We start from the raw sequence: 14,514 nt of genomic DNA on the forward strand, positions 1-14,514 counted from the left end.
TATGGAGGCCAGGCAAGGTAAAGCAGAAATCGGAGGCAACACCTGGTTTTCCTTTCTGTGCCAAATGCACAGCTCTCCTGCTACCCATCTGCTTGCTTCGGGCTCTGGCAGCCGCTGCCTCTCCCCAGCTCCTGCTGGGCTCACCTGCTGAGGACATGGCTGAGGGAGCCTGGCCTCTGCCACGAGGGCAGCACGTGTCTGTGCTGGAAGGCTCTCTCATGACAGGTGCAGCCCCAACTGGGTCATCAGGAAATATGGCACATGTGGCATAATAGAGGGGGGCATTACCCGAGTTGTGGTTCTCTGAGCACTGGAAATACACAGCCTCCTGACTCCCTACCCCAATCCCACATCAGGGGGATGCCCATTCTCATGGAGAAATAGTCCTGTTACACTGAGCTGGGGAGCGTTGCCTCGGGAGGGCTGCGCTTCAGGTGTGTCCCCAGCTCAGGCAGGCTGAACACAGGTGGAAGATGAGCTTCCGTCCATCCTCCCTCCCGCCCTCCTTGCTGGGAGCTTCCTGTTGTCTTCTTAAATGATACTTGTCATTCATTCTAATGAGTCACAGACATCCAACACCAGGATGGCTTTGGGGACTATACTGCACTGGGTGGCGTGGTCTCCCCAAGCCAGGCATAGGGACTTCCCTGGGTTCTACCTGTGAAGGAGTCAGCTTTGTTCTGCTCTATCTTTGGTAGCTAAATGCAGCATAGCTTGTCCAATAACATATTCCTATGCATCTTCTAGCTTGACCTTAGTATTCGACCTGTTCTGCCCTGCGTCAGAACGACTCAAGTTATTTTAAGATTTTTGAGATTATTATGTTGTCACTATTCTCCCAGCCACCTCAGCTCCCAGTTGGCCTGGGGGTGGGCTTCATGCTCCGTCGCTGCTGAGGGAGGGAGGGGTGCCAGGTTGCAGGAGATATGACCACTGGTGCCTTCTTGAGAAGATCCATCCCCCCTCCAAGCCTCCCAAGACCTTTGTGCCACCTCCCCGCCCTGGAAACCTTCTGGGGGTGAGGGAGCCTCCCCTCCAAAGACACAACGAAAACACGTCACCTGGCACTTGCCGTGCACACAGAGGTCGGTCTCATAGGGCCCGCAGGGTGTGCCATCCAGGACCCTGTCGGCCACCAGCAGCGGGGACTCCTTCCCGAGGGGTGAGCAGTAGAGTTCACATGGTTTATCTGAGGAGGGAAAGGGGAAGGTGGACATTGATGTAGGAAGGGGTTAATGGGCCATGCAAGGTGCAGACGCATGAGGGGGAGGAGCCAGCAGGGCGCAGGTGCATGTGGGTGGTGGCCCAGAGGATGAGAGGTCAGTATGGAATAAAGGTCACAGAAACCCAGCACATGTTCCTCAGAGACATGCACCTGCCCCCCTGGAACACTCAACATAGCATATGGAGAAAGGCACATGAGTGAGGGCTCTGTGGGCTTTTATTCACCTTATTCTCTTGCTCCTTTCCAAAGGTATGGTATTCCTTTTCCTTAAGGCATTAAAAATACCAGGCTGAACATTTTGTGGTGTGCTAACTTCTAAATGAATTGAATTATGTATCAAGGGAAAGCCTGGGATCTTCTCTTGTTGTGGGGGTGAGAAAGGGGGAGAAGGTGAATGAGAATGCCTCTGGATAGGAGGGGGTGTGGCCCTATGGATGTCTCTATAGCAGTGGCTTTTGCTAAATGCTCAGTGCTCCACCAACTGCTGGATAAAAGCTGCAGGGAATGTGATATGTGGCAAGAAGGTCCTGGAAGAAACTGAGCTGGAGTAAAGTACAGGAACAAAGGGGCCTCTAGGACAACTTGTAAGAGCCATGTCAACAGGCAGGATGAAAACCCTGGTTTCTGCTGCTCTTGGAACCAAGTGAGCTCCTAGAACATGACAAGCTCTCATGCCTTTGCCTCGGCTGTTCCTTTGCCTGGCAATCCCTCTCTGCACAAAGCTTTCTGGAAGTTTCCTATCACCCCAGAAGCTTCTACTCCAGAACTCTCTCCTCTCATGCCATCTCTGACATGGAATCTCCAGCTGCACTTTGCATACACCTCCATCAGAGCCCTTAGCCATTATCCTATTGTCTTATAATTGTTTGAGCAACTTCCATATACAAGAGGATATTTCTTATAAGCTGGGTTCCATTGCTAAAAGATTTGAAAGGGATGGATTTTAATTATCTTTAGATTGAAGAATTGACTATACTGGGAGACCTTAGAAGACAAGGAACTGAGATTTTTATCTCTTGTCCCCAGGCCAGGCCAAGGACCTGGCTCACAGAAGGACTTGGTAAATATTTTACTCTTTCCATATAAACTTTAGAATCAGTTTGTTGATATCCCCAAAATAACCTGCTGGGATTTCACTGGGATTGAACTGAATCTATAGATCAAGTCAGGGGGAACTGACATCTTGACAATATTGATTCTTCCTATCCATGAACATGGAATATCTCCCCATTTAATTCTTTTAATTCATTCATCAGAGTTTCTCTCATATAAATCTTGTACATACAGTGTTAGATTTATACATAACTATTTCATTCTGGGGGTGCTCATGTAAATGGTACTGTGTTTTTAATTTCAAACTCCATTTGCTCATTGCTGGTATATAGGAAAGTGACTGATTTTTGTACATTTACTGTATATCTTGCAACCTTGCTATAACTGCTTAGTTACTAGTTTCAGGAGGTTTTGGGTTTTTTTTTTCCTGTTTTGCTTTTGTTGTTGTTTTTTGTTGATTCTTTTGGATTTTCTACATAGAGGATCATGTCATCATCAAACAAAGGTAGTTTTATTTCTTCTTTCCCAATCTGTATATTTTCAATTTCCTTTTCTTGTCTTATTTCATTAGTTAGGACTTCCAGTATGATGTTGACAAGGAACAGTGAAAGAAGAAATCCTTGCCTTGTTCTTGATCTTAGGAGAAAAACTTCAAGCTTATTTTTAAACAAATGAATGGATTTTGTTCTCTATATGACCGTGAAAGAGGAATTCACCCTTTTCTCTCTCCGGGTCCCCTAATTCTAATGACGTTAATGTGGTTGTTTTGCAAAGAAACCTCCAGAGAGAGAAACACCAACATTTTTGTGCTGCCTCTGTCAGGCCCTTTGTTTCTACCATTGGGTCATTTTCCGTACTTGGTCCTTCCAGTGGTCTCAAATGAGCAAAGCCAGGGGTAGAGAAAGGCTTCTGGAGTTGACTTGGCTTCAGAAGATCTTGGCATTCCAGCTGGAGGGTTCTTGTCAGAGCAGATGGGTTGTCTCACCCAGGCTCTGGGGCTTTCATGATTGAATGACAGTCACAAAACCACCAACATGTTCAGCAGCTTTCCATAGCTCCTCTCCCACAGAGCTCTGCTGACCAACATGCCCAGTGGGAAGTCTTGCCTTAAAACACCAGAAAGAAGGTACAAAGATTCAGTAGAAACGTTCAACTTGTTTGTTCTAGTTAGTTGTGGAGGTAGGGGGAAAACTGCTGTGAAGAACAACTTCCCAGGTAAGTAAAGTAATGATGCTTAATGTTTATTCATTCAAAAGCAGGAATTGAGTCCCTCCATCACACAAGGCACTCTTTGGGCACTGCTGGGAAAGAAAGATGAGTACTGTATGCTTTTCAAGGCCCTGGTAGTCTCATGGGCAAGTACAGAGCAAATCCCAGATGAGGCAGACTGTGAAAAGTCCCATAAGATGACCCTGAGCTGTTAGAGAACAGGGCATACAGTTGAAGGAATGACCAAGAGATGGCTAAGTCCTCAGGTAGCAGGCTAGAGGCAGCTGTCCCTCCATTTAGACAGAAAGACCCAGGGAAGCAGCCAGTGAAAGAAGTATGGGAAACTGAAGTATAAACTGAGATCAGGTTCGGGGAGGTTCATTTGACAAAATTTTTGAGGTGCTCTTTGGGACCCTGAGGTTTCCTGTGAGCACCTTGAGGAACCACTGAGAGAATGAAGCACCATAGCTCCCAGTCTGAGTGTATCTTCTTCACACACTGGACTTCCTCTAATGTTGCACTGTTAAGGAAGGAAGGGTCCCTTGGTCCAAGCAATTTGAAAACTATGGATTTTAATTACCTTTAAACTGAAGTGCTGGAATAACTGAGCTTTGAAATGATCTGTTCAATAGCAGCAATAATGGTGATGATGGTGATGTTGATAAAATCATAAATAACATTAATTATCTACCGTATAAAAGGCAGCATGCTAAGTAGTATCTATGCATTTCAGGTTGGTGTGGTCATTGTTCCATCTTATAGATGAGCATGTGAGGCTCAGAGAAGGTGCATGGCTACCCAGAGTCCCTTAACTGGCAGGGCCAGACCCCGGCCTCTTTGTCCCAGACTGGTTTTTTTTCTACCACCACTGTTTTCTTTTTGAACAGAGAACTCTGGTGGCCCAAAATACCAAGAGGAAAAATGGTGTTGCTGAAAGCAAACCACCAGCTTCATGAATGTTTCTGGCTTCTGAGTGTATACTCTGATTTGAGCAGAAATTGAAATAGGATTTGGGTAGAAAAGTAGAGGGTATTTTGTGGCAAGTTAGAAAGACCAGACTTGGAGGGGATGAAGATTGTTTATCTGGGCTCTGTTATAAACATCAGGAAAGTGGAGATTCTCAGATGGAAGGATTTTGGCCATGACCCCAGGCAAGCAGGTACCCTCAACTCCACCCGCACTGGACTCTCCCACCTGCAGACACTGTCCTCCTTGGCTTGGGCAGCCTGGGAGCACCCAGACTCCAGAACAGAGTCCAGGGGTAACCCTTCCTTCCTTTGCTCAGCTGAAACTCCATTCATTCATCTCCTTTTCTGAGGTCTGTGCTCAGAATTTAGGGCCCCCCACACCTCTAGGGAGGTATACCACTATCTCCCAAAGGGACTCGGGATAACCTTTATAAAACTTGAGGAGGAGCCCCTCAAAATTCTCTGAATATTCCTCTCTAAGCTACCTTGGGTGGGCAATTAATCCCCAGATTAACGAGGTGCCATGATTCTCCTCTGGGTATAGTGTCTTACATTCTTAGTAGTACAGAAGGAAGTGAAATCTTCTTAAGAGTTATATAACCATGCACTCCAAGGAAAGAAGCTTGGAGCATCCCTCTTACATGACTGATGGGTGCCAAAATGAAATTCTAATTGAGGCTGGACTGTCTGGTGTGGTTCTTGGTCTCTCAGTGGCTGACTTGTTGCCAGGACTTATGCTTGGATGGGGAAACCACAGACAGGGCAGGGGAGATGAGCTCAGGGGCTTGAGAGCCACATTATCTTATCTGCTTAGTGGAGGCTTGGAGGATTTCCCCTGGTCCTCCATGGTGAAGAGGACACTTGTGGCTCTTAGCACTCTTGCTGTTCTCTCTCTGCCAGTGGTTACAAGGTCTTACTAAGAGACAGCACTGAATTTTGAGCCCATCACAAATGCTCACTCCAGGTCTGTCTGGCTATCTGTGGGGGATACAGAGGAGGCTGCTCAGTCCCGTCCCCAAAGTTGCCCACCATGACTCCAGAGCCGGGCCTTAGTTGATTGGACCGGCAGAAGCACTTGACCATAGCTGTACCAATCAGAGTCTTTCTCTCCATCACAACCTCACAGCTACACTTCATGAGGCCTCAACTGATTGGACTAAGAGTGGCCACCTGATCGCAGGTGCACCAATCCAGAGTCTCTCTCTCTCTTGAAAAATCAGGACTAAAATTCAGATTTAGAGCACCTGTGTCCACTCATGGTTGATGAATCCAAAAGAAGTCTGTGCTCCCTTCTCCACAATTCAGGAGTCCAAAAAGCTCTGAAAACTGCAGGCATTTTCTTATATTTGTGGCAAACACATTTGGCGGCAAAACCAGCCTTGACTGACATGAGGCTGTTGGTAGTGTTCAGTATCCCGGTTAGAGACCATTCATGGGTTACTTGGTAGAGACATCCGTGTGCTTCTCTGGACTGTGGGGTGCTTTCCTGGACCCCACTGGGAGTATTAAGTAATATATGGTTGATGCACTGTTGTTACCTGTCTAACACCAAAAATGCTTTGGCCACATCTGGCCCCAGAGGATTCAGAGAAAGGATGAAGGTGTTGTGGGCTAACCATCAGCCTACATGTGGACCAGTCACGAGAAAGCCAGTTTTCAGTTGGAAACAGGAAGAAATGACTTATAAACACAAACAGTGGTGGTCATGGAGAGAGGGTCCTGAATTTTTCAGAGGCCCTGTCCTTAGGCCCAGCCCTTGGGATCTGAGACACCCTGCATCTTTGCAACGACTTCTCTTTTTCATTAGGCAACTCCAGTCAGCTTGGCTGAACTGGAGTCAGGGAGTCCCTAACCATCGTACCCTCCAAACCTTGGAAGGCTCAGACCCAGAGTGGGTTCTGCCATGCCCAGGAGGAGCTGGGAATGCACCTCCATGTCCAGACACGGCTTTAGCCAAGCCCTCCGACACTTCAGTGGGCATGTGGCCTGCTGGCTTGGGCAGGAAGGACTGAACTCCTGAAGGTTTCCACTTAAATGAGATTCCACGGGGAAAGCAGAAATGGGGTGGGTTTGGCAACAGGCCACCTCCATGGGTTTCTGTCTAAAGGCCTTCCCGCTTAGAACTATTTTCTAAGGAGAGCCTTTGTCTTCTTTTGGAGGTGGGTATGGATTCGTGGTCCTGAGCCCTCCCTTGGAAAATCTACCTCTGCAAGAATTCTTTTTTTTTTTTTCAATAAGAGAAAAAAGAAAAAATATAGCTTCCCCTTTCTTGAACCGTGCGTCACTCGCCAAAGAATTCCACAGTGATAGCAATGCTATGAATAGGGCAGTCATAATGGGCTTCGAGAGAGCCCAGAGCCCAACCACAGGAATCGTTCCCATCACGGCTGAGCTAGAATTGTACCTTTTATACGCTGATTTTTGAGAGGAACAAACTTATAATCTGTATTCTTCCCCCGCCCTCTGAATTGGTCATTTGTTATTTTGTTTTCATCCTTGTGAAATGCTCCTTTTAAAAATGCTGGCTTCTGTTTATATTTGAGAGGGAAATGAAACCAAGTCCACAAGAAGTCATGACAATTCCACCCCAGAGGGGGATGTGTCAAGCTAGCCTTGCAAAGGCCTGAACTTGGGGTCTCTCCCTCAAAGACAAAATGCTCACTGCCCATTAGCTGTCCTCATCAGACAGGGTAGCACTTTTCAGATCAAAGGCGGCCGCACTCTGGCGGTAGTTGTTTATTGCTTTGGTAGAGAGGAATGAAAAGCAAGTGGCTCACAACACATTCTGAACCTGGTGCTGGCCTGCGAAGCTTCCTGGGTGGGGGATCCGGGGCAGACATCCGTTTCAGCCCCTGAGATGATAAGGGACCTGAGGAGCTCAGCGATCCAAAAGTGGTTACAAGTAAAATAGAAGTTTAATCTGGACTTGGAGAAATCTGTGGAAAACCAGACATTTAAGTGGGATTTCTGCACTGAATAAAGGAGCAGCACGCAAAGCTGAAGCAGACCGAGGAAAGAATAACAATGCTGTGCGCACAGCTGAGTGGAAACGGGAATGGGGTGAGTCCCTCTTGGATCTGACCTCTTCTTGCTCCCAACATGCAGGACAGGACATGACCCAGGACCTAACGTGTCTCCATCCAGTACGCTGGGATGGCTGATGGCTTGGAAACAAGGCTGCTCCTCCTCAGAACCCACCACGGTGCTGGAAACAGGGCAGCCTCTGCCTGGGCTCGCTTTCTCGCGATTAGGGGTCCGAATGTGCTCAAGACAGATGGAAGCCTCCTGGGTCTTCCTGCATCAGAGGCGTGGCCAGGCAGAGAGCAGCGAGGGTCCTGCGTGAGCCCTTGCCTCCAGCTGCACACGCTCCTTTTGGGAGGGCGGGTCTCTCTCCCTCGTCTGCAGAAAAGGGTATGTAGACTGTGCTTGTCCTAAAGCCTCGGTTAGGCGACGGTGCACCTCCCATCACACAGCTCCAAAAGGGGGTGTTCTTTTTTAAAAAGGAAAAAACTCTGGGGAGCTCCCGAGGCTTTTAATTGAGCCCACAGCTGAGTGGGCTGGTAGTATCTGCCGCGACTGAGAACATCGCACGTTACTTTACAACTCGGTTTGGAGCTGATGGGTCCGGTTGCCGGGTTCAGAGCTGCGGCTCCAGGGCCATCGTTCCCTGTGATGCCTGGGCTACACTGCCCAGCTGCGCACACGTGAGCTTGTCACAGCAGACTGCAGAGGGTGTATTTCAGAGGTTCTTCAAGCCATAAGGAAGAAACTTAAGACCTGGCACAGGACCCTCATTCTCCTGCAAAAGACTTCAGAAGCTGGTAAAAATCAGGCTCAATCACTGCAGTTCTTACTAAAGCCTCTTCACTCGACACTTATGAAGTCATGCTCTCTCTGTCTTACTGGAGAATTGGAAGCCAGATGATAGCTGGTTATTTTCTGAGTCAGCTCCTCCGGAACTGGGGTCCCTCCCTGCTTCTTATCAGCTGCAGGAACGTCCATGTGTCATGTAACCTGTAACCTCTCATCTTTGCATGGCTTGTTCTGCATATTAATTGAGATGACGTATGCAGAGCTAACCTGGGCCTGGCCTGTGGTGTGCTCAACAAATAGGACTGTATCGTCATCATTACCACAGTCTTATCTCCTGAAGATGAGCAGAATTTTAAGTGTAAAAGACTGTGAACTAGGCCATGGCGGGGGAGGGAGGTAGGCGGTCCTTATCAATGATAAACAAACATTACAAACCCTACAGTCATGATATACCACCTAGAATTTGATCAGTCCCCCGGAAATGCTTGCAATCGTCCACAGGGCAGAGTCCCCTGATTTGGGAGATAGGTCTTGGAAGGAAAACGTAACCTGTGCCTAACATCATGTCTGAGTTGTAAACTGTCCTCAAAACTTCTTTTTGCAAACACTCTAGTCAAGGAGTGAAAGCCAACCCAAAATGAACCAAGAAAAGAAATGCAAGAAAGCATCAACGTCAGAAAGAGAGAGAGCAGAACAGAAACCCACCGTCTTGCGCCTGCAGAGCCTCTCTCTCCTCAAAGTTGGCCCTGGGCCCCCCAGCACATGGCACTAGGTGGCAGGCTGCCAGCACCCCTGCCTTGTTGTAAATGGGGGTGCAGGACGATTCTGGTCTGCTGCCTGCCTCACAGCTGCTTTTAAGAAATCTCCCAGAGCTGGGTCATCCAAGTTCAACCCCACTGCTCGAGAAGCCAGTCCACTGCTGACTGGCACAGCAGGACTGCAGCATCCCATTGGATGGATGGCTGGGAAGGGGGAGCCCGGTGGGGTTTCCTAGGAGGTGTTTGCATTCTTGGAGGAGAAGGGGGGGCCACTGTGAAAGGACGTGCCATATGCCTTTACCATCAACCACCACTGCTGTCAGCAGGCCCTTCTTCTTGCTGCTCAGCCGGTCGTGTGTCTGGCACTGCTGGTCCCGGAAGCTGGGCAGGCCCTTGGGGCAGGGCAGGTTCTCGCAGACAGCATGCTCCACACTGGCTCCCAGGCAGTGCGTGCCTCCGGGCCCAGGGCTAGGAGGAAGAGACAGATCTGTGTTAACCAAACAGTGTTGTGGAAAGTGCAGGGGGGCTTGGTGTTTGCCTCTCTTGCCAGGATGGGGAGGGGCCGGGCAAAGTTTCCAAAGCCACCTCCCTCCGCTCTTCCATACTATGTCTCAGCAATCCCAGTCCCATGCTGACGGCATGTTTAAGTGAGCTATCAAAAAATGCATCCAAGAACTGTAAATCAGGGTCATCTGGAAATAGAACACGGTATCAGTTCAGCAAGATCCGCAAATTGTGTCTTTCATCTGAACTTAAAACTTGGCCGTTTGCAACACTGAAAAGCCCAAGGGGAATTTTTAGTGTGTGTGGGTTCTTTGGTTTGGTTTGGTTTGGTCTTCTATAAAACAAAGACCCTTACATGGCTCCTAGGTCCACTCTGGAAGTCACTAAGTTTCAGGATGAGTAAATAGCTCTCATTTAACTTTGTAATGCAAAGAATCAGAATGATTCATTCATTTGTTCAATGGCTTTGGGTAGAGACCTGCCAGATCCCAGCTCTGCAACCTTTACTTGGGTACTTGGGCAAGTGTGAGACCATGAGAGGTCAAAGACGTGTCCTGGGTCCCAGAGGCTCTGTGCTTAGACAGGGCTTCTAAGCAGCTCTGGAGACCCAGCTGTGTTCTCTGGCCAAGCCCATGTGTGTGAGGGGCCCTGGGGAGGAGCGGCAGGGCACTGGTGGCTGGCTGAAATGTCAGTCTGCCCAGCTGTTCCATGAAGCCCTGGGATGTCCTCACAGGACCTGACCTGAGCAACCTCAGTGTTTTCCTTCATTTCCCTGATGCCAAAATCACCATGATGGAGTATGATTGTTTTCTCCCCGAGATGTTATTGAAATTCAGCACCCAAGAGAAAAGAACGCAAATCACAACTGTTTTGCCCAATGGCTTTTCACAAATTGAGCGTACCTGTTGGCAGGACAATATTTTGACACAATAACCATTTCATACTGAGTATTTCTTTTCCTTCCTTTGCTGTTCCTTGTAGTTAGACAATGAGGCCACCCTATGATCACTGCTTCAGGGGAGAGAGATCACAGCAGAAGTCCTTAGGCTTTTGTGTCATCATGGGGTCTAAAGACTTTTTCTGCAAAGGGCCAGACAGTGAATATTTCTGGCTTTGTGGGCCATGCAGTCTCTGTCCCAATTACTCAACTCTGCCAGTGTAGTACAAAGACAATGCATAACCAAAAGGGCATGGCTGTGTGCCAATAAAACTTTATTTACAAAATCAGGTGGGGTACCAGATTTGGTCCATGGGTCACCATTTCCCGGTTCCTGGCCTACTAAATGTGTTGGAGAAAATGTCTGGAGCAGGAAGAAAGGCTCCACTCCCAGACAACCTCTCCCTAACTTGGGCACGGCAGCAGCCTTGAGAGCTTATGCACATTGGTGGCTCCGGAGAGGGGCCCTGAGTTCTGATCTCCAAGTTAGGAAGCAGCAAAACCTCTCTAAGGTTTATGGGATCTGAAAACAGAGAGACCTTTTGTTCTTTTTCCTTCCCAGAACACCAGGGAGGCAGCTGGATCTCAGAGAAATGACTGCATGGCATGTTTAGGGAGACAGAGTCTCAGACCATCTCCCCAAGAGCCCTGGGCCTGAGTGTCAAGTGTGGACAGATGAATGGATTCCTGTGCCACAAAGCACAGCGTGGAAGAAAGAGGGGAAAAGCCATGTGGACCAGCAGAAGGGACAGCTCTGCAACAGGCATGTTCCCATGGCTGGGACCACAGAAGGGATATGGGTGAGGCAGCAGATGCTGTATGGTGAGAAGTTATGGGTTGAACTGTGTCCATCGTAAAATCATATGCTAAAGTCCTAACCCCAGTGCCTCAGAATGTGGCCTTAGTTAAAAAGAGGACCACTGCAGATGTAGTTAATTAAGATGAGATCATACTAGAACAGGGTGAGCTCCTAATCCAACATGACTAGTACTGTTAGAGAAAAGGGAAATCTGGAGATGGAAACAGAGGGAGAACACCATGCAAAGATGAAGACAGAAATCCGGGTGATGTTTCTACATTTTAAGCAATGCCAAAGATCACCAGGAAGCCACTAGAAGTCAGGAGAGAGGCATGGAACAGATTCTCTTTCACAGCCTTCCGAACGAACCAACCCTTCCAAGACCTTGATCTTGGACTTCTGGTCTCCAGAACTAAAAGAGAATAAATTTGTGTTGTTTATGCCACCCAGTTAGTATAGTTTGTTATGGCAGCCCTTAGACAACTGCTACACCAGATGACCCAAGATCAGATGCAGCCTCACTGAATTTAGTTGTAGACTCAGGGAATACGGGGCAAAAACTCCTGAAGTGATTAGGAATCTAACCCGAACTAGAATGGAGTTCCAAAACACAAATTAAAACGTCAAAAATACAAATGCAAATAAAAACTGGTTTCTAGAAAAACGAAGAAAGCTACGTTTTCCAGTTAGGGTGTGAACAGAGATTTGTGTACCTCATGTAATGAACTTCCTGAGTTGTCACTAAGTTATATTTTAGCTTCCATTGTACGCATCTCTAACAACTGATTTGTCCAGATTTCCATCTGACTGACCCTCATAAACCAACTACCTTTATGCGGAGAGATCAGACCTGAGAAGACAATTTCTGGATCTAGCAGGAAGTGGGCCTGGAGGGGGGGTCACCCATGTCTCATGTGCCTCAGCGTGCTTTCCTCCTGAACTCTGTTTACCCTGTTTCTTCTCCCTGTCCAACATTCTCCCACGGGCAAGTCCCCTTTTAGCCCCTCACCTAGCCCACTGCCCCATCTTCCCCACCTCCCCCGCCTCCAACTCTCCATCCATCCTTGAGGCCACCTCCACCCCTGCAGCCTCTTTTTATTTCCTCCCTGGAGCCTCTCTTGACCCTGTTTCGGTCTCTGTTATACTGCTTATCAGCAATCTTGTGAAACGGTGAGCTAGATTACTGTCTTCCTCCTATTTTTCTGCAGCCTCACACAGAGAACCTTGCATGGCTAGTCTTTGACGAACAGTAGACTGAGGTGAATTATCAGAATTCACCTTAAAAAGATTGAGAGAGAGAGAAAAGTTAGGGAAGATGGGGGAGGAGGAAGTACCAGGAATCCATCTCTCCACTGAGACAACAACTGTATTGGCAAAAAACTGTCTGAAGTAACTATTTTGAAATTCTGGAGTCTATTTGGAAGCATGCAGCCTCCCGGAAAAAGCTTGGCTGGTAAGCAAGCTGTGGTTAATTTAGATACATTTTAGCCTTTATTGTGGTAGTGGCTATCTATCCCCCATACTCCAGCCCCATGACAGGCCGCTGAGCCTGGTGTGGCTGGCTAGAGCCAGGGTGGACAATAAGAACCTTATTCTCCAAACACTGGAGTTTCGTGTTCTGATTGTTCAGTGCTGCTTTTGATTTCTGAGGTTCAGGAACAGAAGGTGTGGCCACCATTGTTGCAACTCCTATGAGCGGAAGGGACTTCCAGAGAATTTCAATGACCAATACATTTTTAAATTCTTTTTCCCCTTTTGGGAGCCAGAACGCAAGGATTAAGTCATTCAAAAGCACCTGCACATATCAGAAAATTTAGAAAGCCACCAGGTATGCCCCGGAAAAGATGGAGGCTAGAAAAGACTTGCAAACACCTTGTACTTTCACTTCAGGTTGATCCCCAGCACAGAGAAACCTTTCAACAACAAAGAAACAGCAAATCCTGGGAAGGGGAGAAGCTGATTATTAGAGTTACATTATAAGATTTGAATGTCTAGTTTTCAACAAAAAAATCACAAAATACACAAAAGAAAAGTATGGCCCACTCCAAGAAACAAAATACATAAGCAGAAATGGTGCCTGAGGAAATTCAGATGTTGGGCTTATTAGGCAAAGACTTAAAACGACTGTCTTAAAAATGCTCAAAGTACTAATGGATGACATAAGTAAAGACAATTAAATGATGTATGAGAAAAATGAGAATATCAATAGAAATAGAAATTACAGAAAGGAAAAATAAATTCCAGGACTGAAAAATACAATTTAACTGAAATGAAAAATTTACCAAGTGGGTTGAGAAGCAGATTTAAGTAGGCAAAAGAAAGAGTCAGCACATTTGAATATAGGGCAATAGAAATTATTAAGTCGGGGGGGTGAAAAGAAAAAGAATGAAGAAAAGTGAAGAGAGGGGACCTGCAGTAAACTACTAAGAGGACCAACATATGCATTATGGGAGTTTCAGAAGGCGAAGAGAGAGGAACAGAGATTATTCGAAGAAATAATGGCTGAAAACTTCCCAGATTTGAAGAAAGACATGAATCTACAAATCCACGAAGCTCAACAAAGTCCCAGCAGGATAAATTCACTGAGACACTTTTCAATTAAGCTGTCAAAAAACAGAGAATCTTGAAAGCAGCAAGAGAGGCAATATAACACATATAAGAGAATCTTAATAAATTATGAGCCTATTTCTCATCAGAAACTTTGGAGGCCAGAAGATAGTAGGTCGATAGATTCAAAGTTCTCAAAAAAAACAATCTATCAACTAAGAATTCTATATCTAGCAAAACTGTCATTCAAAAAATGAGGGAGAAATTCGGACATTTCCAGGTAAATTGAGGAAGTTTTTATGTTTTGTTTTTACTACCAGACATGCTCTACAAGAAACACTAAAGAGAGTCTTTCAGGGTTCAAATGAAAGGATGCTAGATAGTGACTTGAAGCCATGTGAGGAATTAAAGATCTCCAGTCAAGTAGGTATGATGCTAAGCTTTGTCGGTACAAGGTACTAGAGAGATACTAGATAAAGAACAGACTTTTGTCTCTGGTTCTGGTATTTAATTTCTCTCAGCAGACTCCTGTGGTGGCCTGTGACGCATGCCATATCCCTCTGGGCAACATTCATCCCAGTGGGCAGCTTCCAAGCACACCAAAGCCTTGGGAAAATTCCCAGCCTGGTTTCAGATGCTGTTTCTCTCCCCTTGGGCAGCTTTCCCTAACACCCCTTAGTGTGACTTTCCAGAGGGTTCCA

General features: G+C 46.9%; 1 protein-coding gene across 2 annotated transcripts in view; it reads right to left on the bottom strand.

Annotated features, from left to right (window-relative positions):
- The window catches only part of ADAMTS17 (ADAM metallopeptidase with thrombospondin type 1 motif 17), a 336,180-nt gene that overhangs the window by 118,559 nt on the left and 203,107 nt on the right, over positions 1–14,514 (bottom strand). For both annotated transcript variants that reach the window (XM_045795391.2, XM_087856712.1), the window contains exons 13-14: positions 9,328–9,494; positions 1,062–1,189 (exon numbers count right to left, since the gene is read on the bottom strand). In XM_045795391.2, the coding sequence (XP_045651347.2) occupies positions 1,062–1,189; positions 9,328–9,494 (295 nt within the window). The remainder of the gene's footprint in view (positions 1–1,061; positions 1,190–9,327; positions 9,495–14,514) is intronic.

The sequence above is a fragment of the Ursus americanus genome, chromosome 28 (assembly GCF_024610735.1).
Source record: "Ursus americanus isolate L20-20 chromosome 28, mUrsAme1.1.p, whole genome shotgun sequence".
In the NCBI taxonomy this organism is placed as follows: domain Eukaryota; kingdom Metazoa; phylum Chordata; class Mammalia; order Carnivora; family Ursidae; genus Ursus; species Ursus americanus.